The 23,549-nt window shown below is 54.8% G+C and overlaps 2 protein-coding genes across 9 annotated transcripts in view; one reads left to right on the top strand and one right to left on the bottom strand.

Annotated features, from left to right (window-relative positions):
• The first annotated feature begins 192 nt into the window (after positions 1 to 192).
• Positions 193 to 3,169, top strand: CCDC96 (coiled-coil domain containing 96). The gene has a single exon (XM_032333750.1). It carries the CDS (start codon positions 307 to 309, stop codon positions 2,029 to 2,031), a length of 1,725 nt encoding a protein of 574 aa, XP_032189641.1. The 5' UTR covers positions 193 to 306; the 3' UTR covers positions 2,032 to 3,169.
• A 4,943-nt stretch (positions 3,170 to 8,112) lies between these two features.
• TBC1D14 (TBC1 domain family member 14) overlaps positions 8,113 to 23,549 on the bottom strand; it is a 103,173-nt gene continuing 87,736 nt past the window's right edge. For 7 of the 8 annotated variants that reach the window (XM_032333751.1, XM_032333753.1, XM_032333752.1 and 4 more), the window contains 3 exons: positions 22,422 to 22,531; positions 13,659 to 13,917; positions 8,113 to 10,550 (listed from right to left, as the gene is read on the bottom strand). In XM_032333751.1, the coding sequence (XP_032189642.1) occupies positions 10,485 to 10,550; positions 13,659 to 13,917; positions 22,422 to 22,531 (435 nt within the window). In that variant the 3' untranslated portion in view covers positions 8,113 to 10,484. Of the gene's footprint in view, positions 10,551 to 13,014; positions 13,625 to 13,658; positions 13,918 to 22,421; positions 22,532 to 23,549 lie in introns of all 8 variants that reach the window. The other variant, XR_004283348.1, reaches the window with a different exon arrangement.

Raw genomic sequence — 23,549 nt, forward strand, 5'->3', positions numbered from 1 at the left:
CCTGCGCGCTGCTCGCGCCGGCCGCCCGTCCCTCCTAGCGCCTCCCGGCCACCCCGCCCCAGGCCGTGCGCCTGGAAATGGGCGGGAAGGCCTCGCGGCGCGAGCCCGCGCCCCCTTCCAATCAGTGCCGCCCGTCTCCCGCTCGCGGCTTCCTATTGGTCGGCTCTCCCCGGAGGCGGGGAGAAGGGGCTGGGCGTCTGCGAGCCTCTCGGCCAATCGCCGGGCCCACCGCGCGCGCCCCTGGTTGCCCCTGGAAACCCAACAGCCGGCGTCCGGGCTCCGCCGCGCCGGCTGACCCTGAGAGACATGGACGGCAGCTCCGAGCACCGTGGGGACCCAGAGGGGGAAGACGGAGATGGGACCAACCTGTCCTCCAAGCTGTCCGGGATTAAGGCCGCCTCCGGCCCCCACTCCCCGGCCGAACCGCTCGAGCCGGAGCCAGAGCTGGGGGCCGTAGAGCCGGAGCAGGGGGCCGTAGAGTCTTCGGAGGGAGGCGCCGCCGGCGACGAGGTCGCCGAGGCCCGGGAAGCGCCGGAGGTCCCCGAGGCTGTGGACCAGGCGGGACCCGGGGAGCCGGAGCCGCCGACCGAGGCTGAGACCCAGCCGGAACCCCGGGAGGCGGCCGACGCTGGGCCTGAGGAGGCTGCCCCGCCGGAGCCCGGAGGCTGGTCCGCGGAACCGGAGGAGCGGGCGGAGGAGGAGCGGGAGGAGGCGAAGGACGAGGAGGACGAGGAGGAAGAAGAGGGAGAGGAGGAGGAGGAGGAGGAGGCCGCGGCAGCCGCGCTCAAGTGGAGGCGGAAGAAAGAGCCCTTGGCCGCCTCGGGGCGGCCGTCCACCCCTGGCCGGGAAGAGGCTCCGCCGACCCAGGAGGCTGAGCAGGGGGAGGGGGGGAAGGGGGAGGAGAGCGAGGAAATCAAGGAGAGGGGTGCGCAAGGAAGCCCAGCGAAAAGCCAGCAAAGGGAGGAAGGCGAGCGACGGGACCTCGAGGACGAGGAATGGACGGAGGAGATGCAGAAGCTGCAGGAGCAGCAGCTGCGCGAGGAGCTCCTGGAACAGTACCGGTCGCTGGTGGTCGAGCGCAGCAACTACCAGCGCTACAACAACTACCTGCAGCACAAGATCTCTGAGGCGCTGCGCAAGAAGAAGGGCCTGGATGCCGCCGAGGTGCCCGATAAGGGCCCGGAGCCCGATGCCCCTGAGAAAGAGCAAGCATACCTCCGCCATCTGGCCTTGCTGGAGGAGCTGAGGAAGCAGCAGGCGGACGACCTGGAGTGGTACCACCAGGAGCTGGAGCAGCTGCAGGAGCAGTGCAGGGAGGTGCTGTCCAGGGTGGAGAAGGAGTGGGCCGGCTTCCAGGCACTCAAGAAGCAGGTGGTGACGCAGGCCATGGGCACCTGTTGGGTGCGTGGTGGCCGCCAGGCTGCCCTGCGAGAGGTGGAGCAGATCCAGGCGCTGGAGGATAAGAAGGAGAAGGAGATGAGCGCCGTGAGACTAGAGAACGTGCAGCTGAAGCAGAGCTTGGTGCACTTTGAGACGCGGATGAAGGCCCAGGAGGACCTGACGGAGGGGCTGCTCCTCATCGATTTTGAACAGCTGAAGATTGAGAACCAGACCTTCAACGAAAAAGTGGAGGAGCGGAACGAGGAACTTTTAAAACTGCACAACAAAGTGACCAACAACGTACAGATCATAACCCACGTGAAGGAGAAGCTACACTTCGTGGACATAGAAAACATGTGCAAAAAGACACAGCTTTTGGAAACTGAGGCTCAGGTGGCCCTGAAGAGGGACATCCTGACCAGGACGAAGAAGGCCCGGGACAGCCTGAGGGCTGACAACATCAAGCTGAATCAGAAGTGCGGGCTCCTGGGCAAGGAGCTCCTGCTCCGGGACATGGAGGAGAAAGTGGACAGGACAGAAGCCCTCAACCAGCGTATTGAGTCCCTGAAGCGCCATCATGCTGGCCTTACTATGTCCTGCAGAGGTGTGAGGCAGAAGATCAGGGAAGCCAAAGCCTTTCTCCCATCTTAACCCCCACAACGGGAAGTATCCACACGACATCTTCAATGTCAGCAACTTTTTCTAGCCTTCATTAATTCTTAAGTCTCCACATGTGGCCATTCTTTAAAAGGCTTCTGGTCTTGGGGATGAAGCTGAATTTTGTATTAATCTCATCATTGTCAGCTCCTAAATTAGTCCTGAGCACAATTGGGTTAGCTGTCCATTTTACACAGGGTGAAGTCAGGCCCAGAGACTTGACGACTTACTGTACGTGACTTCTCATAAAAAAGCTGTCAGAAGCCTTGTTGTATCTGAGAAAGTCCGTAATTTCAATGACTCGATCCTGTCGAAAACTGTTCCTCTTCCATATATCAGAGGGCTCAACAAACAGGTGGGGGAGCAAGAAATGTCCTGTGCTTATATAAGCTAATTATTAAATTCCCTTTGAATATATTAAACTGTGTCATTCTGAGTCACATCCTCAACACGAAGCTCACTAGTTTCCTTCGATGAATCTAAACTTGTTTCGTATGTAAGCAGGCTTCTGGGTAATAAGAGGAGGGAAACAGGAGAAATGGTAACTAGGAGAAGGAGCTGACGTTCTGTCCTCTTTCCTCTTTCCATGAGAGGAGGCTCAGTCTGCTTGACCATTAACGTTTCCTTCTGGCTCAACGACAGTCTGCAATTCTAATGAAATGTTTCCTGGGATCCTCTAAAGAAATACAAAAACATGAAATTTTGTTTTCCAGTGAGGACAAAATGATGATTGCACAGTGTGTCTGGCCAGAATGCCTGTAAGCCTTTTGTTCTCGGCAGGCAAGGTATTTTTGGATCTTGGCAAGAGGACCCTTACTGTGCATGTGATTTTTCTGTATCAAATGTAAACGTGTCTACTATTCCTTGTGTTAATGTAAGAAACACCTGATAGGCCTACCTCTTTCATCCAGAATTGGGGATTCCATTTCCAACTTTCTTTGGTGGTTTTGAAGCTAGGGGCTTGGTTTTATTTCTTCTTAATTTTAAATTGAGTTCTGAGATGCGCAGATTTGGGGTTAGAAGTATCCTCCTGTCCCCAAGTTTAAGTAGGTCATAAGAAGGATGAGTTAGGGGGTAACTGGGTGGCTCAGTAGGTTAAAGTCTGTGCCTTCAGCCCAGGTCATGATCCAGGGTCCTGGGATCGAGCCCCACACTGGGCTCTCTGCTCAGCAGGGAGCCTGTCCCAGCCCCGCGCCGCCCCCACCCCCGCCTGCCTCTCTGCCTACCTGTGATCTCTGTCAAATAAATAAATAACCCTTTAAAAAAGGGGGCGGGGTGAGTTAGTTTTTGGTGCCGAATACCCGTAAGGAAGGGTAGAAACCCCTCCCTCTAAGGCAGATGACTCAGTTGGTCACAAGAAGGTCACGATGACTTTAACTTTTGGGAGCACGGCTGTTTTCTAAGGTGTGTTCTCTTTGAAGCCAATAAAGGTCGATTAAAATTCCTTTTCTAACTTCTATAGTTTGGATACACTCTTATAAGACCATACTTGTCAAACCACACAAACGTAACAATCAGGGGAGTAAAAAGCATTCACTTCCTGCTTCCTCTTCCAATCTTCTTTACCTTCTACACTTGTTGTCTTCCCTCTGTCCCATTCATCAAGGCCAGAGAGGGTTAGTCCGTCACCAGCAAGCACAACTTCATTCTCTGTGCCTCGTGCTAAGAGCAGCACAGGACCCCTGGTGTCTTCAGTGGTTGGGAAAGCTTCCGAGTGAACCTGACACCCTGTGTTCCGTGCCTCTCCCAGCTAAGCAGCTTTCGTGGCCAGAGTGTCCCTTCGGCTCCCCAGCAGGAGCGTGGGTAGTTTCAGCTGACTTTGACCCACTGGCAGTTCCCCAGGCTGCACCAAGCACTCCCTCACCAGCATTGAACCAGGTAGACCAGCCTCTTGAGAGCGCAAGATGCAGATCGATGGTGCTAGTGTAGCTTTAAGCTGCAAAGTTGCCCTTGTTCTTGCAAATTACACTCTCCCCCTCTAGAGATGTTACAGTTCGTTAGAAGATAAATAATCTTCCGCTGATGACTTCACAACGAGGTTCCTTCTAATTGAATTGCAGGAGAGCTCTTGATCATGAAATAGCAACCCATTCAGGGAGTGTTTCTTCATCTTGCCTCCGAGGAAGAAAGCCACAGACCACTCCCACCCGCCCAGTATTACTGATGGGCCTCATTCCAGTCCTTGACCCCCAACTCCAGTTCTCTGGACCCCAGGGAGACTGTCATCCTCCCTCGGAGCCTGCACAATGCCTACCTAGCCCATAATCGATGCTCAGTCTGTTCTGTTGGGTTATTAATGTATCAACATCACAGCATTCTCATTTTCGGGCAATAAGTGTTGCTCAGATGCCTAGGAGAATCAGACGCTGCTAAGTCCTATAGCAAACTTGAAAATAAGCAGAGGCCAGAAAGAGGAGCTTTCTAGAAGTAGAAGCGTTGAGGAACATAATGGTCCCTTCTAGCAGGGGACAGAGACCACCTCCAAGTAGCCTCCCTCCCTCTAGGAAGATGAAGAGGGGGCGTCCCGGCTGGATCAGAGACCTCTGACCTCAAAGGCTTTTAAAGAGCTTGTCAAGGGGCATCTGGGCGGCTCGGTGGGTTACGGCCTCTGCCTTCGGCTCGGGTGGTGATCCCGGGGTCCTGGGATCAAGCCCCTCGTCGGGCTCTCTGCTCAGTGGGGAGCCTGCTTTCTCCTCTCTCTCTGCCTGCCTCTCTGCCTACTTGTGATCTCTGTCAAATAAAATCTGAAAAAAAAAAAAAAAAAAGAGCTTGTCAAAAAGGAGGGCCTGCAAAATGTAGGTACAATAGAATCTGAGATGTCCTGCAACACGACTTCTTTCTAAATGGGTTGGGGTCAGAAGTGTCCCCTTCCGTGTCACAGGTGGCTTGGGTGGTTGGGCAGCACAGGCAGGAGGGAATCGGGCACTACCTGTGCGTAGAGCACAAGGCATCGAAAAGGAAATGCTTTTCATGCATGGGGGACGTCCTTGCTGCTGGCTTCAAACTGCATTTGAGGTTTTTCAATGACGTAAGCTGAGAAACATGCCTTTTTTTTTTTAAAGCCAATCTTTTTTTTTTTTAATTTTTTTTAAAAGATTGTATTTATTTGCGAGAGAATGAGTGAGAGAGAGCATGAGAGGGGAGAAAGTCAGAGGGAGACGCAGACTCCCCAAGGAACTGGGAGCCCGATGCGGGACTCAATCCCAGAAGTCCAGGATCATGACCTGAGCCCAAGGCAGTCACTCAACCAACTGAGCCACCCAGGTGCCCCAATGCCTTCTTTTTATGTAAGTGGGTCTGCAGCCATAATTTAGGTGTTTGCCATTGGTCAGGAATGCCTATCTGATCAAATCGTATTGGAGTTAATGCACCCTGATCTGCAACGTGGGTTTTAAACTTGAGGACCGTCTTCATGGGAGAAGGAAGAGTCACACAAGGGACATGATCGGCAAGGACTCCAGGCGGGCCTGCGGCTGAGCTGAGCGGCTGGTGAGCATGGGGGCCCCGCAGGCTGGGCACCGCTCCTGGTCCACACCTCCTGCTTGCCCGCCATGCCCGCTCCTGCTGGAACCCTGTCTACACATGCGTGAGTTTGAATGAATACACTTATACATGCCCCAGCTTTTTAGCTGATGGTGGCTTCTAATATTTTGCCCAAAGGATGCCCAAGTTGAATACAAAGGTGCCTTTAGGGGGAAGACACAGTGTCGTGCTTGCAAATAAGGCCTTGGAATCAGGCTGACTCGGATTCTGATCTCTTCTGATTGTGACCTGGGACGCACACCCCACCTCTTTAAACCTCCACGCGCTCCCTCATAAAATGGGGTAAAAAATTTATTCATTATATGGAAAAAGTATCTCTTCCCTAGGTGGTGAAATTATGGCTTCTATTTTTCGTATTTCCAAATTGTATACAATAAACATGCAGTTGTAATAACTACGTGAAAAAATACCGATTTTCAAAATCCCTAAGTTCCTCAAGAGTTCAGATACTAAAAGTTCACATGTCAAGGGTATGACTCTATCTCTGGTGAGGAGATTCTCTTAATGACACAATTCAGCATCTTTTAATCCTCACAAGCCAGTGGATGGATGCTGGTACCCGTTTTAAGGTCTGACTACAGAAAAGAAATGGAAGGCTCAGAGAATTTAAATACTTCTGATCTGACTGGCAACTAAATGACACCTGAAACGGGAGTTATTTTTGGCTGGAGCAGTTTCTATCGGGTGCTCTGGAGTGAGGTCAAGAAGTCGCAGGGACCAGAGACAGGCTGGGATGTGGGTGACTCATGCTGCCTGCGGAGAATGCTCCCGCCCCTCCCTCCACAGCCTCAGGCATCCTGAGAGAAGGGGCCTTGGCGTGGCCGTGGCCCGTGGAGCGGCCGCCCCCTCGAGCCAGCTGGCTGCAGGTGAGGCAGTGCTCACGGAGGAACCCGAGCTCCTGGGCCAGCCCAGAGATTCAGACCTCTCAGAAGGACCTGGGGACAGCGAGTTCCTGCATGGCCCCAACTGAGGACTTGCTGGGGGTCTGAGGCTTCCCTCTGCTGGCCAAGCCCATCCTCTGATGACCAGTGGCTGCTCTCAAGGTCCAACTTGGTCCCTGCCCTCTAGAGCTGTGAGATTTTGTCCCTTCTCTGGGCCTTTGTGGCCGGCTCCACATCTCGGGGGATGGGGTTTTTGAACAGCTGGCTCCCTGGTTTCTCTTGGGAAAATGGTCCACAGCTTCCAAGCCCAAAGCTGGGGCATCCCCAAGGTCCTCCCCAAGTCGGCCATCAGGCTTGTGCCTCGCACACAGGAGGCATTCAGGTGAGTGAATCCAGGCCTCGCCCCAAACCTTGCACTTGGCAGTTGAGGACCAAGCGAGAGGAGAAAGGCTTCCAAAGGCCCCAGAGCACAGTTATTCCTTGGGGAGGGGATCAGCCAGGGCTCAGGAGCCACAGGGGAAGTGTCAGATTCCCAGCCCCGAGGCTAACTGGCCACAGGAGCCCAAGCAGATCCGCTTTCTGTGTCACAGCTTTGGGATGGAGGCAGTGACGGAGTTGCTGTGGAGAGAAATGAGGCCATTCACAGAACTCAGCCTGGGGCCTGGTGTGCATGCAGTAGGCAGTGAGCCCCAGGACACGACCACTGTCCAGCACGGCCACCCTTGCCAGCCATTGCACCTCCTGGCCTATGCCAGCTGGAGAGCAGCCTCGGGATGCCCTGGTGAGACAGTGGGAGCTAAATGCCCAGAGCAGAGCTGCACGGTCTCTGGGGGAGAGAAGTGGGGAGACCAGTCACAGGCTCAATGGTACTGAGTGGCCCAGCGCAGATCACCAGCCACACTGACACAGGAGGGCAGCACTGTCCACTTATCCCAGGGGACCAGGGGACAAGAGAGGGAGCAGTCCTGAGGGCCCCCACCTCCTGGCCGGGCCTACTGCACTTGGCTAAACGGCTGGACGAGCATGGATGACACACAAGTGCACGCGAGCACTGGCTCTGACTGGCGCCAAGTGACCTCTCAGACGGGGTCGGGCTCACTGGCACCGAGCTGGGACAGCCAGACTGACGTCCGCCCCAGAGCTGGGAACGAAGGCGCCCCTGGTCACCCGCAGGCTGGATGGGGCGCTGCAGGCAGCCTGTGGCCTACCAGACACAGAGGGAGCGGGTGCTCACCTCAGGAGCTGGGACTGGGGGCAGGGAAGGGGTCAGCGAGTCAAAGGTCCCCCCTTGATGTGCAAGGGACACACTCAGCTCCCAAATCCCTGCACCGAATTAACACAACCACCACCTTTTTAACATAACCGAGCGTAGTAAGCGGGTTCTAAAATAAGAGGAGGCTCGGGGCGCCCGGGTGGCTCAGGCAGGGCGTCTGCCTTCAGCTCAGGTCATGGTCTCAAGGCCCTGGAATCAAGCCCGGTGTCCCCGCATTGGGCGCCCTGCTCAGTGGGGAGCCTGCTTCTTCCTCGCCTTCTGCCGTTCCCTGTGTTCTCTCAGATAAAATCTTTAAGAAAAAATAACGTGATGTTCGAAGTCAAATTGTTCCACACTTGACGGTGAGAACTCCAGCTGTAAACCAAACTACAGTGAACGTAAGTAACAATTTTCCATGACTTTTATTTAATAAAACCACATTATTTACAATTCAAAAAGTCTTAATTTGATAGACTTTGCTAAATAAAATTAAAGGTTAACTGTACAAGCAGTTAAAACATGGTATGTAGCAAGTATTATCAGGACGTTTCTATCGGCAAACTGTTCAAATAGTCAAAAACTGAGCGGTTAAAAAGTACCTTTGAAAGTGAACATTGCTTCTAGATGGGCTTTCAGGGATAGGTGGGGACACGGCTTTCGACTCTAAAGGGCCAGACGCACAAGGGGCCGAACCCCAAGTCTTAGCTCTGGACAGCCGGCAGCTGGGCCGGGAAAGTGCAGACACGCAGGGGGCGCAGCCTTCCAGTGGGCTCCCCGTTTTCCTAAACGATGGCGTCCGACAGAGCAGCCTGACCCCACAGATGGGCCACACAGACCGAGCTCCCGGCCTCTGGGGCAGACACGGCAAGGCCCTAGGCAGCCCCCAAACAGGCCACCGAAACCTCTGTGAGCTAGAGATTTGGTTAAGTATTCTGCATCGGCCGGGAACCCGTTTAAAAACTAATGCCTATGTGGTGCCATGAGTCCCGAGAGACGGACGTCAGCCTGTCCAACGGAGGAGGTTGAGGGCTGGGTCTGAAGGCGCAGATGAGCGGCAAGCACGCCCGGCAGCGGCGGTGCTTCCTGTCCCGACCGAGGAACATCTGTATGTACAGTAAGAAAATATATACACCTTTCAGAACAGAAAGCTCACATCCAGGAGCAACACTTGGCCTGTGCGGGCGGAGGCCCGGGGCCGGCAAGGTGACAATCAGCAGCATGGTGGACGGCGGGCTACATCTGGAAGTGTGAGCCCTCAGTGAAGATGGGACGCTCCCCCGAGAGGACAGCCAGGCCAGCACTTCCAGGCTGAGGCAGAGAGTGGGTCCGAGACGCTCCGCAACCTCCCTGGAGACTTCAGTTAAGAGGACAGGGGATGAAGGCAACTACTCCAGAAAACGGGACCCATGGCCATAGTGTGGCCCCTTGCCCCCGCTCCTGCCCATGCTGGCCATGAACATGGCAGACAGAAAAGGTCCCGGGGAGCCAGGCCACCTCGTGGCAAGCCTACTCTTGGAGCTCAGGGCACTCCCCAGGGCCGCACTGAGGGCAGCCAGGGGGAGTGTGGCTGAGGGGGCAGTGGAACCCTCGGACCCAGTCTCTCAAGCCCTCATGGACACCAGCATGCAGCCGGGTCCGCACGAGGACCTGTCTCCACAGACCTGCCTGTCCTCTGGGCTCTTCTGTGTGAAAACCATCCCCGTCTTCGAATGTGCATGCCCATGACCAAAGCGCTTTTAACAAAATTCTTAGTTAAGGAGAGGTTCCAGCAGGAAAGTTGCTGATGAACTTGGTTGGGGCAGGGGACCACCTATGTGGGGAGAGGCTGATGGGACAAACACTGGGAGCCCCTGCAAGGCCATCTGCATGGGTCCGCGTCTCAGCCCTCACAACGCTCTAGCTTTCAGCCAGACGCACAAGGAGGGAAGCACTGGTACTTGGGACGATTCTGCTGCTCGGGGGACACAGGGAAGAGCAGCGTTCTGGGGGAGCAAGGGCGCAGGCTGACCCCGCCAGCCAGGCCTCTGCACCTCTGCACACAGGAGGTGTGGGTCTGAAGGCAGTCTCGGGCCTCCTGGGTAAGCAGCCCTTCCTGCTCAGGAGATGGAGGAAGCAATCTTAGGGGCGGAGAGCAGGGGTTCCCCAGAACCCAAGTGGCCCTTTTCAGCCCTCGTGCTGTGATTCTGTCAAGGTGACAGTGGAGAAAGGCCAACCTGGAAGTCAGGTCAAATCCCAGGTTGCTCACAGGCACACTGGGTGACCACCTGTGAGAGCCTGTTTTCCTTTCCTGCTGTCTTTGGTAGGTGGGCTTTAAAAGCAGACCCTCCAGCCCGGGAACGGTCCTCTCGGTTAACTAGCTCCACAACTCCTTCCTCGCTCAAGTAGGTCAGTAGCCAGGAATGCCTCCGAGGCTACCTACGTACATTTCTCCCGCACCTTGGCTAAGGAAGACTGTAATGTATTTTCCATCAGTGGACATAAGAGCATGACCATTTAATTAACTTTTGTGAAATTGGGGGGGAGGGATTAGCCACCATCTCATTTTTACACCATGCAGCATACGCAGCGTTGGCCGTGGTCAACACTAGCTCATCGCCCCACTGAGCTGCTTAAGGCTAAGCCTTGGCTGAGTTCTTTAAAAGTTGTTTGTTTTGTTTTAAGGCCAACTCCAGGGTTAGGATCAAACGTGCAAAGAGCCTGTTCGTCTTGGCTGTCAGTGTGTCCATCAGAAACGCAGGCGCCACCTGGAGATCTGCTCCAGCGCCGAGCGCTCAGTGTCTGAGAGACGGGCTGCCTTTCTCCGTGTCGCGGCTGTCCCTCTGTAAGGCGGTCAGCACCTGGAAATCACAGGGGAGACATCCGTGGGTGATATGCGAACACACTGAACACAGGTCCCGCCAAGCGCAGCGACAGGCTGTGCAGCCTCCTGGCCGGTGGCTCTGGCCCCCCACTTCCACCGCTCCCCCATTCCACCCCCTACGCCCGCACCACAGCCCTCCTACTCCTGTGGAGTGCAACCGTGCCATCTCTGGGCTAACATCCTACAACCACGTCCCCGCAGCCACAGTACTGTCAGGACACAGTTGTGGGGCTCTCTTTGCACCATCTGGCTCTGGTCCTGGCGCGCTCCACCCCCAAGCCAGGCTCTCCGCTCCGGGACACTAACAAGCACGCCTGGGCTCTCACGCCCTCCCAGGCTTTCCCAAAGTGACTGAGCTCCCAACTCCATGCTCTCCAGCTTCTGGTTAACACCTTCATTTTCAGAGACACCACATTCCATTCTGACCGCTTAGTACCAGCCGCAGGGCTAACAGAGGCCCCATTTACTAGCTGCCCGAGTGGAGCACGTCTCTGGGGAAGCAGCTATAAGGACCAACAAGCAGCTCGGGAAGGTCAAACCCCCACGGTGGGCACTCACAGGAGCGGCCATTCAAACAGCCTGTACCCATTCAGACCTAGACTGGTGGGAATTCAAACCAGGGCCTAATTGATGGGTCAGGCACTATGTCACTTGAGCTGAATTACAAATGACGAGGAGCTAAGCAGAAACACTTTATGTCGATTTCAAACGAACTGCACAGAAAAAAGCCTCCCCTCTCTACCTCTAAGTCGACAGGTCCGCTGAGCAAACAGACACGTTTACGTGTTTGCGAGCTCTCTAGGGCCTAAAGTGGAGCATGTAAGTGGATGCATACAGACTGCAGTTCCCGTGGAGCCTAGCACCATACGAACTCGACAATGCCCCCCGAGTTCCCCATCAGGCGGACTCCCATTGTGATCCCGTGATTAGAAAATACCCTAGTATCAAACAACTGACATAGTTTTGAGCAAACCTTTTTACTTTGTCTCTACAACACAAAAAGGGAAACAAAAGACGCGGTTTTTCCCCTGCCCTCTGCGTGCCTGCATGGGGGCTGTGTGGGGCAGGTGGGGCACAAAGTCAGGCCTAACTGAGCTACGTGTGTGACAAAGACCATCAGGAAAGACCTGGGCTTTCCACAGGGACCTGAGAAACCCCGCCAGCCAGTGAGCCATGGAGACCAGTGTGCCCTCCCACACCGGCCGTCACACTGGGTCCCTAATCAGAGAGGCCTACACAGCCAGACGGTCTGCAGTCCCCTTTCTGAAACTCTCAGTAATTCTGAACAGTGGTTGCAGATTTCCACTGTGCACTGTCCACTGACGTCCTAACCAGAAAAAGTCTCTTTCTCCCTCTTGGCAGGTCCCGGATAATCACACAGCCAGTCCTGCTTGTGCATGAGCTGAGGGCATTCTCTAAGTTTTCCTGAGATATGATTCCTTACCATATAATTTGTCCCTTTAGAATGTATAGTTCAAGGGTTTTTAGTGTATCTGTGGATGTGTGCGATACTACCACGGTCTGTGTCAGGGAACCCCATATCGTCCAGCTAACCCCGCCCACTGCCGGGGGCCCAGTCACTGACTTCCTGTCTCCACAGGGGACCCTGTTCTGGACTTGCCTATAAGCAGAATCACAGAGTGTGCCATCCTTAGTGTCTGGCTTTGTCCCTTCACGTGACATTCTCAAGGGTCACACAAGCTGTAGTGTGTGTCAGGACGTCATTTCTTTTTATCAATAGAATGTACTTAACAGTATTTCAGAAAGGCAGATCCTATCACCCAAGCACAAAACAGTGCCCTCCCTCTCCCCCCACCGGCCCCCAGTATTACCCCAAGTCCACAATGCAGCCACACTTCTTCCCGAAAAACACACACAGGGAGGGAGTCTGCCAGCCAAAGAGAGCATCATGTAACAGGCCAGGAAGGCCAAGAAGGACCAGCTCAAGGGCCAGGACGAAGGACCCAGGTGATTAGTAAATGCTCCAGTTAATAAATGCGCAGAACTGTACACTTTCAAAGGGGTGAATTTTATGGTATGTGAATTACATCTCAATAAAACTACTACTGCTATAAAAACAAAGGCAGACAGCCTGGTTGCCCGTGAAGTCTTTAGCTCTAACGGTCACTTCAGGGGAAATACAGCTTTGAGGGTCGGGCTGAACATCACCACCAGGATATACCCAGCAAGATCCAGACTCTGGGAGACGCTGCAGGACACATAAGCTCATTTCTTCAGCTGACAGAGGTCGAGGGATACAAAGAGAGGTGGGGTGACCTACGTATTAAAAAGACACTAAAAAGATCTTTCAACTAACGACAGTGTGAACTTTACTTGGATCTTGGTTCAAGCAAGCTAGAAAGGTGCCGACAGCTGAGACGGTTAGAAATGTAAAAACGCCTGCATATTTAACAAGGGCACAGGATCCGTTAACTACTTACTCTATTTTAGTATGCATTTGAAATCTCCCACTAATACAAAGGGTCACAGGAGAGTAAGAACCTCTACAGATAGTCTCCAACCATGATCTGTTGCTTGGACAAGCTAGGAACCGATAGAGGGTCAAGAGGGAAGGCTTTATTTTTCCTTTCTGGTACTATCAGCACTTGGAGCCAGCTAACACTGGCCAGTCCCACAGGGGCCAAGGCCTACCTAGGCAGGACACCCAGAAGGGCCTAGAGAAATCCAGAAGGAGGTCCAGGCTGGACTCACCTGACTCAGCCACCAGAGGGCCAGTGTGACCCGTCCCAGGGGAACCATCCCTCAGCCCTCCTGTCCCCCACCCACCTCCTGTTTACCAGCGATGGGAGACAATCCCACCACCCAGGCCCCAGACCACCCGCGGAATGGGCAGGAGGCTTCTGTTATCCACCCGCCGTCTGACAGACTCTCAGGGACCAAAGGACTGTCCCAGACCCTGCGCAGCAGAGCCAAGCCTCGAACCCAGGCTCCTCGGGTCCAGTCCAAGAAGAACTTTATTTAGAGAGGGCCATTTTCTCAGAAGGCAGCTGGAGTAACGACTTCCTCGGGGAGGCTGCTGAGCCAGGCTACCTGCAGGAAAAAAGAGAACAGAAGATCCGCTTACCTGAGCCCACTTCCTGTTCCGACTCTGCATCTGAATCGTAGCTATGGATGCAAACACCTCCTCTGCAGGCAGGTCCTCCGGCAGCCTCGTCAGGAACTGGGCTATGTGAATGAAGTCCATCTTGGTCAGGATGTCCTCAAACAGCTTCAGGATGCCCAGGGCTGTCCGGAACAGAAACCCTTCCCCGTCACGACAGAACACGTCCCAGACACGACAGGCCAGGTCCAGGGGCAAAGATTTACTATACAAGGTAAAAATCCTGGGGGAAAAAAGTTTTGAGTTTTTCAGATTTTGTATGGCACAAAGAAACAGCTCTGAATTCAGGTCAAATCCGCTAAAATGCTCCCTGACTCGATCACTTTCATACTTAAAACACGGTTGGGGATCTGTTGGGGAGGGGGTCAGTGATGGGCCCGAGGCCTGCATTCATTCCGAAGGCCAATGTTATAAGAAAACATCTCAGCTTTCACACAGAATCCCAAACACTGTACAGTTTCTGAATCGCTGATTCTGATTACATCCATACGGGACAATTATTTATTGAGAATCCACTATGCGCTTCCTCTTAGGAGGTGCTGGACACAAGGTTAGTAAGGTGGATAGAGCTCAGAGTCTGAGGCGAACAGTAACAGTCAACAATATGTATATGTGTATACATATAATCCATGTATGCACATACTCCCCACTTCTGAAAAACACTGTATCCTTTTCTCCCACTAGAGGTCTGCACAGGAACAAAGAAAACTTTCGAAATAATCTGAATGTAGATAAGAAATGGAACTTATACTTAATGCAAACGATCAGATGAAAAAGTGAAATGCAGATATGCACAATCTTAAAATGACGTGATAATCGCCATCCAAACTACCCAACAAACACAACCTTGGGTGATCGACTACATTACCAGGTTGAAGCATTTCTGATCTGGAATGTGTCTGTGCTGCAGAGCGAGAGAAGCCAGGTTGGGACATAGGCCGAGTGGATTCTCTGTGACCCCATCCTCCTTCCTCGGCTCAGAGACACAACCTGGGTGCCATCCCCGGGCATCTGCTGACCTCCAGGATGAGCCAGATGCTCCCCTGACCCTGATGTCTCTCAGAGCATGTGTTTGCTTCAGTCCTCCCCACAGAGAGGCCTGACAGCCGGGACCCTGCCTGATTCCCTCCCACCTGCCCCCTCGGCACCTAGCACAGCACGTGGAGATCTCTGCTGAGGAAGCAGATGGGCGGACGCCCCCGCAGAGCTGCTCCAGGAGTCCTGTACATTGGCGGTTCTAATATCTCCACACCGGTGGCAGCATTCATGAGAAGCAGGGATTCTCAGCAGCCGGGGGACAGCCCCCTCCCTCCTGGAAAATCACCCGTCCAGTTCCAGCACTGCCTAGGGCCGGCCCCAGCTCTACAGACAGGTGTGAAGGCACCCGGCCTCAGCTGTCAGACCCCGACTATAGGGCTGAGTGTCCTCCCGCCTTCAAGGGCGGGACCCCCAGCTTCCCAGAAGAGATGGGACCAGAGTCCCCGCCATCCAGGCCGACGTGCTCATGAGGCTCCAGCGCACGGGCTTTCTTGCCTGCTGTGAGCTCCGAATGCTCACCGGGCAGCGTGCCCTGCCCCAGCCTTTCACCTAGGATGCAGAGGAATGGGTCACACAGTCAAGGGCATGTACTGATCACAGCAGCAGGCTGAGACCCCCATCCATGCAAGAGACTTTAGGAAGGCAAGCCGACTTAGATTCCATTCAGCTCAGATGATGACATGGGGAGATGGGCGTCACAGAATGTCCCTACATCATGGAGGCGACAATGAGCTTCAATTAGGGCCCTACTATGCACTCTGCATGCCTCCCCGCCCCCACTGGCCGGGCACGCCAGGAGCCAGGGCAGCTGTGGGAAGCGGTTCCTCTAACTCACTTTGACATAAATGGGAACTGAGGGAACTGAGCCCCAGGTCCTGCCACCCGCAAGAGGCAGAGCCAGGCTGTGACCCTGACTCCAAAGCCCAGGCCCCAAATGTAGGACCGCTCTGAGGAGTTGGGGGACCCACTGCTATGACCCCGTTAGGACACTTTATCTCTACAAGTCACAACAAGCCTTCGGCCAGAGCCGCTTGCTATCTCACAGAAAACACAGGTCAAGGGATCTGAGGGATTTTTCTTAAGGTTTATTTTTATTTATTTGTAATCTCTATGCCCAGCTTGGGGCTCGAACTCCCGACCCTAAGATCACAAGCTGAGCCGATACCAAGAGTTGGACGTGTAACTGAATGTGCCAACCCAGCGCCCCACAAACCCAGAAAACAAACCCAGCTACAGGCAAAGGGAGAGAAACGACAGAAGAAATCTCTGTACATGAAGCTCCTGGGTTCAGACTCACATGTGTGTCTCCACAAATCACTCTAGGTGTCCTGAGCTTTGTAAAATTAAAAAAGAGTGTCAGTATGTGCCTGTGACGCACCTCTGCTTGGCCCTCACAGCATCGAGGCACCTACCACTTCTCCGTGAGACAACTGCCCAGGCTAGAGTCCCTCCAACGGCCCGCAGGTCAGTCTACCCACCGAAACCACCTGCGGAAGCCCACTACCATGGGCTTACCAGGCTGTGTGGTGGGACAGAGTCCCTGCCCTCCAGGGCAATGTGAACGGTAGGTCAGAGGGTGACAGACCATGAGCAGGGGTAGGAGGCAGGGCCTGCGAGCCTGGGTGAGCAACCACATGCACGTGCATACACACACTTCTAATCAGGACGGTCTAGGAATGGAGCACTGTGAAGTGGCATTTCCATAAGGCCCCGAAAAGAGGCTGCAGGCCAAGAGAAGGGGTCAGGACGGCATCTAGACGGAGGCGGCAAGGAGTTCCCAAGCTCCAAGGCAGGAGTGAACGGGACACAGCCGAGGAGGAACAAGGAGGTCACTAGGCTGAAGACAAGAAGAGAGAAGAACAGAACACACAAACGTGCCCGTGGAGACCAGGGCCCCACAAAGGCGGGCCTCACAGGCTCTCAGGTCTCTAGGTGGGGGGTCCTGCCCACCTCGCAGACACAGGCTTCCCTGGATGGCCACTGTGACAGCCCAGGCAAGGTCGGAGCAGGGAGGCCACAGTGGACGCAGCCGGAGAGGGGAGGAACCCTGGACTCTGTGGTGGACTGATTTCAGGGACACTAAGTTGGATGGAGTGGTCATGTAAAGACATGTAGCATCTCTGGTTGGAACAGAGAAGTCCAGAGTTGAGTGTGAAGACCTGCTGTCTGAGAGCCAGACGTCCAAGTGGCCGCATGAACTCATCACTTGTGTGTGACTTGGAGATCAGGGAGGGCTCTGGGCTGGCAACAGTGTGTGGATGGTACTGAACATACGCTGTATCCCAGGATCAGAGAGGGAGAGAGGCAAATGCTGACCGGATCACCAACACATACTTCATCGCCGGGGTCAGGGTGGGCTCCCACTGGAGCAGCAGGAACCAGAGAGCTCTGTCCTTTCCTGTTTCCAGCCCTTCAGGCGCTCTCACTATGCCCAGTGCACTTGGCTGCCTCCTGCTCGGACCGTGAGTGTGGGAGGGGCAGGGCCCCAAGACCTGCCCAGGATGCTACAGGCTTCTCCCCGTGGTAGCAAGACAGAGTTCCAGGCCGCTCTTCCCTGGACCGCTGCACGTTATTGCACTGGATGTCAAAAATGGTCACTTCAGGTACACATTCAACTAATGCAAAATACTCTATTTCCACACTGCAGAACTAAAGAAGCGGCCGTGGGCTTATAGAAGGCATCACACACACCTTAGTGTGCCTCTGCTCCCCTTCGTGATGTGTATGGGAGGAGCAGGTCGGATTCTTCCCCGCAAGCACCCCCAACTTCCAGAAAACATCCCGACCAGCAATGTCTGCTCTAACTGCTGGTCTTGGCTTGCAGGCACATGAGGGGGTACGGGCAGGGGGAGAAGGGGGCTCCACGGCTCCCAAAGCCTCCACAGAGGCCAAGGCTCACTCTCAGAAGCCAGCCCTTCCCCAGTCCACTCCCGGAGCAGGTAACAGGGCTGCGGGGAGCACTGGCTCCATGCTGAGCACGGCTTCCTGCCACCTGCCCAGTTTATCCCATTTCTCCCCACTGCAACTCTACGAGCACATATGCTCATCTATGCTTTATAAGCGAGGAAGGTGCAAACACAGGGAGGCTGTGGGAAGTGGGTTTGAGCCTGGGGTGCACGTGCCATCCAGCAGGCCCCCTGCAGAGAAGCCACAGCCAGATTTTCGGACAGGACCTTCAAGGCCTGATGCCACCGACCCCCAGCCATGCCCCACTTTCCCAGGGTTGCGAGCCTCTGTCCCCCAGAGCTGGTTTAGGAAGTGTCCCCGAGCCCCCAACCTCACCAGGTGCTCCCTGTGTTCCCCACAAACTGAGATGAGCCATTAGAACAGATGCTGCTAAATGAGATGATGGAGATTTTGTAAGAGCTATGAAAACATTAAATGTCAAACACAAACTGCATGTGTGCGAAGACTGGGAGGTAGCGGGGCACCTGGGGGGCCCAGTCAGCAAAGCGTTTGCCTTCAGCTCAGGTCATGCTCTCGGGGTCCTGGGATCAAGTCCTACATCCAGTTCCCTACTCAGCGGGGAGTCTGCTTCTCCCTCTGCCCCTCTCTCCCAACTCGTGCTTGCTTGCTCTTTCAAACAAATAAAACCTTAAAAAAAAAAAAAAAAAAAAAGACAAAAGACAGGGAGGTAGTTATTTAGGACTCAGTTCCAACTCAGTTCCCAAGTCTAGCCCCTGCCCCAGGCCTGGAAGCAGTCAGATCCCACTCTATGCCCTCAGAGCTCAGAGCTCCCTTTCACTGGGCCCTCGTGCCAGAGCCCACAGCAGGGCCAGCAGGTGGCAGGGACGGTTCAGGGCCCTGGCACTGCAGGGTAGGCCCCAGGTGCAACCAAGCTGAGCAGGCCCTTCCTGCAAGGGGGCTTGCAACCCCCCCCGTCCCCCTGCAAAAAACGAGGACCCCAGGGCATGCCAGCCACTAACCCAGGTGCGTGGGAGCTCGGCAGGACAAGCCCCTGCTCCTGAGCAGCTCATAGACAGACCTGTCACCCCAACATTAAAACCCACAAATGGAATGAGCACAGGATGCAACAGAAACTAAAATCTGCCAACAACCTCACCCGGAACCTCTCCTCCAAGGTGGAGATTCAGCGAAGCAATGGGATCCCAAGGACCTCCAACCTCACTTCAACAAACACCACTCACGCCGGGGAACATCCTGCCGGATTCTTTTACTAATCCCAGATTGTTTATTACAACATCCGTTCATGCCTCCAGACAATTCTGCCATTCCACAGCATCGGGCAGGAGTCCAAGGAGTCCAGCGAGCGCATCGATCCTCCCACAGGACATGATATCCAACTGAGCACCCGGAACTCTGCAGGGAGACCAACGCTGCCAGCGAGCCAATGCTCTGGCCCTCATGTGTCCATGGCATGCAGAGAAGGGTGACATGCCACCCCAGGGAAGACCCCTCTTTCCAGGAAGGCAGCAGCAGCAGGTGAATCTGACTCTGCACTGTGAGCTCCTGTGCCAGTGTCCCGAGTGCACGTAGACAGACAAGCCCCACAGTGGGCCTCGGGCTGGGTTCTGGCACGGGCCCCTTGGGAGTAGACGTGAGCCCTGCTCTAGGATTCAAAGCCATCCACAGGGCTGGACACCAGGGACAGCAAGAAACAGAGATGCCCCGGGAGTGAGTCAGTGCTGTGACAAAGACAAGTTCGCGCCACAAGGCGGAGAAGGACGAGCACATCAGGCCAGAATCTCTCTCCGACTATGCTAGGTAAGAACTGACAGCACACCCTGTCATCCTCCACGGGGCAGGGGAACTGGGAACGAAGCAGGAACCATTCCCAGCCAGCCTCCAGTGGACAGAAGGCGCAGCTGGAAAGGAGATGTTGTCATCTTTGTGCCCATGGAGCTCGCCCGGGACACTCAGCCAGCCAAGCCACAGGGGTGCCTGTCGACCCTCGGACAGGACAGGGGGCAGGAACAAGACTTCATCCAGAGGCCACCAAGATCTGCCTCGTCTCCTGGCACACGGCCCCTCTGCGGCAGTGCCCTAATGAGGGTGTGGTCACAGCTTTGGGGAGGCTGGGGAAGCCCAGCGAGAAAGCCAGGGCTCTGGCGTCTGACCGGCCCAGCTGCTGGCTCCGGGTGTGACCGGGCAGTTGGCTCCTCGGTGAAGACAAAACTCCGTGTGGTCAGCTTCTAGGCTCTTTCCCAGCTTCCTCTCTGCCACCTGACCTGCTCCCCGCCGGAGCCGTTCCCTAGGAGCACCCCACCAAGAACCCGAGTCAATGCAGCCCGCCCCTAATCTGCAAGGAGTATGTCAGGAACACAGGGCTTGGCTGGGCCCAAGACATCTTCGCTGGCCGCCCACTGCTACTGTAAAAGGAGATGACGTCCTCCTCGGTCCTTACTCCAGAGAGCAGGGGCCTCCCCAGAGCGCAGGGGGCAGCGTGCACAAGGCATTGGGGACCAGCCACGACCCACCATGAACCCTGGATCTTCCTTGTCCCATAGACACCCTGTACGCTGCATCAGTTTCCATCACGGACAAGTCTGGTCTGGGGTTCAGGCTCCCAGAAGCACCAATGGCGTGCAGACGCGACCTTTGGAGCCGGAGTCCTGGGAGGCAGCTCTCAGGTTACGCTGCCTCACCTACTCCCCCAGAAGGGCTCCGTGGGCAGGCCATATGAGCCCTGTGACCTCGGGAGAGCCACTAGAGGCCTCCCGAGCCTCAGTCTCACCATTTATGAGATGCAGGTGTCAGGGTTCACGCCAAGGGGTTGCTCTGAGGTTACAGGAGGTCCTGTGTGGCAGCACTGGAATCAATAAATGCAGGTGCCCTTGGCCTCTGCCCTCATCTGGACAGAAACTGTCTCCAGAAGAGAGCAGAGACGAGCTGGTCCTCTAGGACAGTGCTCTCGGTGCTGCCCCTTGCAACCCAGTCAAGACGACGGCACTGTGAAATCAATCCAAGTGGAGGACCACCGGTGGTTTTTAAGTAAGCAGAACAGAACAGGAAATTTCAGAATGCTTTACCACAAAGCAAGAGCTAGGTATTGTCTGAAACTTGCTCCGGTCAGGTACGCAGAGGAAGTTTCTGCACATACGGCCACACACCGATGCCGACACAGAATCCCTTTCCTTTTGTGAGCTGGGGAAAGAGTCTGTATGATGCCATTCCAGACAGTGTTCTCCACCCTTAGCTTTAGTCCAAAGTCCTAAGAATCAGAGTTGGAGGCCTAATACGGGTGAGGTAGAAGCAAAGACTGTGGTGCGATCTGACCCTCCCGTACCCCATGCAAAGTCATGGTCGGCACTGTGCAGAAGCCCAAATGGGGCTTCTGGCCGAATGACATCTTTTTTTCTGTAGAGCCCCTCTGTGAGCCAGGTGGCGGACACCGGGGCATCACCTCTTAAGGCCCAACAAGGTTCACCACTGCAGGTGACAGAGGAGAAAACGTATGGAGAGAGGGTTAATGCCCTTCCCCGAGGCCATGAAACAAGTAGCAGAGAGGCCAAACCCAGGTCTGAGGGTTCCAGAACCACACTCCTCCTGCCACAGCCTGCTCTCCTGCCCCCAAACACCGTGTTCTCAGGGGTGACATGCCACCCCTTGCTCCGACAACCACATCCACCTCTGCATAAAGATCTGCCTTGGCCTGCTGCTCCACTCCACCCAGAACTCTCTGGAGCCCCCCGTGTGTATGTCTACTTAGATGTCTAGCAGGTACCTCCAAAGCAGTGTCCAAAACCAAGTCCCTTAAGCACGACGTCAAACCTGATCCCAGCCAGGGGTACCCACAAGTCCCTCACTAGCTAGATGGTGGAGTGCAGATGATTCTGGGCCCTCCCTCACACACTCACAAACTCCTTCAGGGATCTGCAGGTCTCCTCTCCCTTGGCCTCCCAGCCCCGCTGCCCGTCCACCAGCCCCCCACACCTCAGTCTTTTGGCCTTCACATGTCCCTGCCCCCAGGCTCCCTGGGCTCCCACAGAATCTAAAGCTCACTTCTGGATAGAACCCATCTCCTTCAGCACCCCGAGCAGAAGCCTGCAACCATTCCCTCTGGGTCCTGCAATCCTTCCCAACCTCCCTGGCACGGGACCAAAGTCCCACACAACCTCTCACCCCCTCACCACAGGCTCCAGCATCCCCAGGCCAACCACTACAGCCCGCCAATTCTGGGCCTCCACGTGCTTATATCATGCCTCAGCTCAAACTCGCAGATCCCCTCTGCATACTCTGACCCCTGAGCCGGGGTCCAGAGCTCTGTCCATCTTCCCTTCCTAAGAGACAACATATATGACACACCGTACAGCTGTCCGTGGATGCAGCTCTTCCCTTGGGACAGAGCTCTGGACAGGCAGGCACCGTGTCTTGCTCACCGCGTGTCACAAGACCCAAGCAGAGAGCCCCGCACAGACCAGGTGCTCAGTGACCTCTTGCTTAGTGCACGGATAAATGGCACTCTGAAAACAAGTAGGTCCAAGATGCCATTTCTCTTCTCAAGGGAATGAAGAAGGACAATTAGAGTCACAGTAATCAAACAGATCTCCCAGCACCCGGCAGACACAGAGCTTGAAAAGCCGAAGGCACCTCCGATGCAGGGCAGTGGGGAAGATGGTAAGATAAGATGTAGGACGGAGTTTGGCTGAGCCCAGAAAGAAGCCGGCAGTGAGGGCAGTGGAAAGAGAGGCAGGGAGAGGAGAAAACACATAGAAAATTCAGTCTTACCAATCAATTAGGTAGATGTCTGGAGTTAAGTTGTTTTTCTTGAAATGAGCAAATAATTTCGGCAAATTTTCTTCAAAGAATACCTCAAATGCAGCAAAATAGGTCAACATCTGGGGAGATAATGTGAGACAGACCAATAAAGCAATTATCAGCACAGGTTTCCATTCTCCAGAAGAAAGGCCACATATGGATATTTGTAGGACAGGACAATAGTCATCGTCCGTAGTTGCTAACATGTCCTGACCAGCACCCCTCTCTGGGCTCAGGCACTTTCTTCCAAAGCCCCTTCTCTGCTCCCCATACCAGCATCACCAGCTCCATCGTCCTATTTCCCCAGCTTATAAGGAAGACAGCAGAGGCCCACAGGAGTGCAGCAAGGCTGGGAGAGGAACCGTGCCTGACCCCCTCAGCAAAGGCTGAGTGTTGTGGGCTGGCTCTTCTCCAAGAACCAGGAAAGAAGAACCTGAGAAAGCACGCTCCACCCCCACCCCCATGCACAACCCTGGCTCTTCCCAAGAGAGTGCAACACTGACGGGGTGGGGCACAGACACACCAGGCTGGCTCAAGAATGCAGACCTTTTAACGCAGCCAAGGGAGCAGACGTCAAGGGTAAGCAAGCAGTCAGAGCCTTGTCCCCCGGCATGTGCTTTCCACCTCCTAGAGGGTTTATAGGACAACAGCACACCCTGAGGCGGGGAGCACTTATGGAAGGGGACCAACAGTGAGGGCGGGATTAGCCATGACGTGCATCAGAGAGGTGGCTCGCCTCTGGGCCACCCACCCCTGGCTACACGCAGGCAACCAGCCACTCTCCGACCCAATGAAGGGACATACTATAAACCAGGGGGTCTCGGTGGGGGTGTGGGGAGGACTCCGCCCCTTAGGGGGACACCTGACCACCTCAGAGGACGTTTCTGATGGGTCTGCTAATGGGGCAGTGCTATTCGCATTCAGGGGGTTAGAGGCGGTGGGCACTGCGGGCCTCCCCTGCGGCTATCGGCTCCCCACGTCCACAGTGCTACTGCCAGGAGACCCTGCTGTCAAGAAGGCCCTGTTCAACACTGTGATTCTCTGATCTCTCCTTAAAAATATACACAGAAATGCCCAAGCTCAGTTTTTATCATAGGC

This window comes from Mustela erminea, chromosome 2, assembly GCF_009829155.1.
Source record: "Mustela erminea isolate mMusErm1 chromosome 2, mMusErm1.Pri, whole genome shotgun sequence".
NCBI classification, from domain to species: domain Eukaryota; kingdom Metazoa; phylum Chordata; class Mammalia; order Carnivora; family Mustelidae; genus Mustela; species Mustela erminea.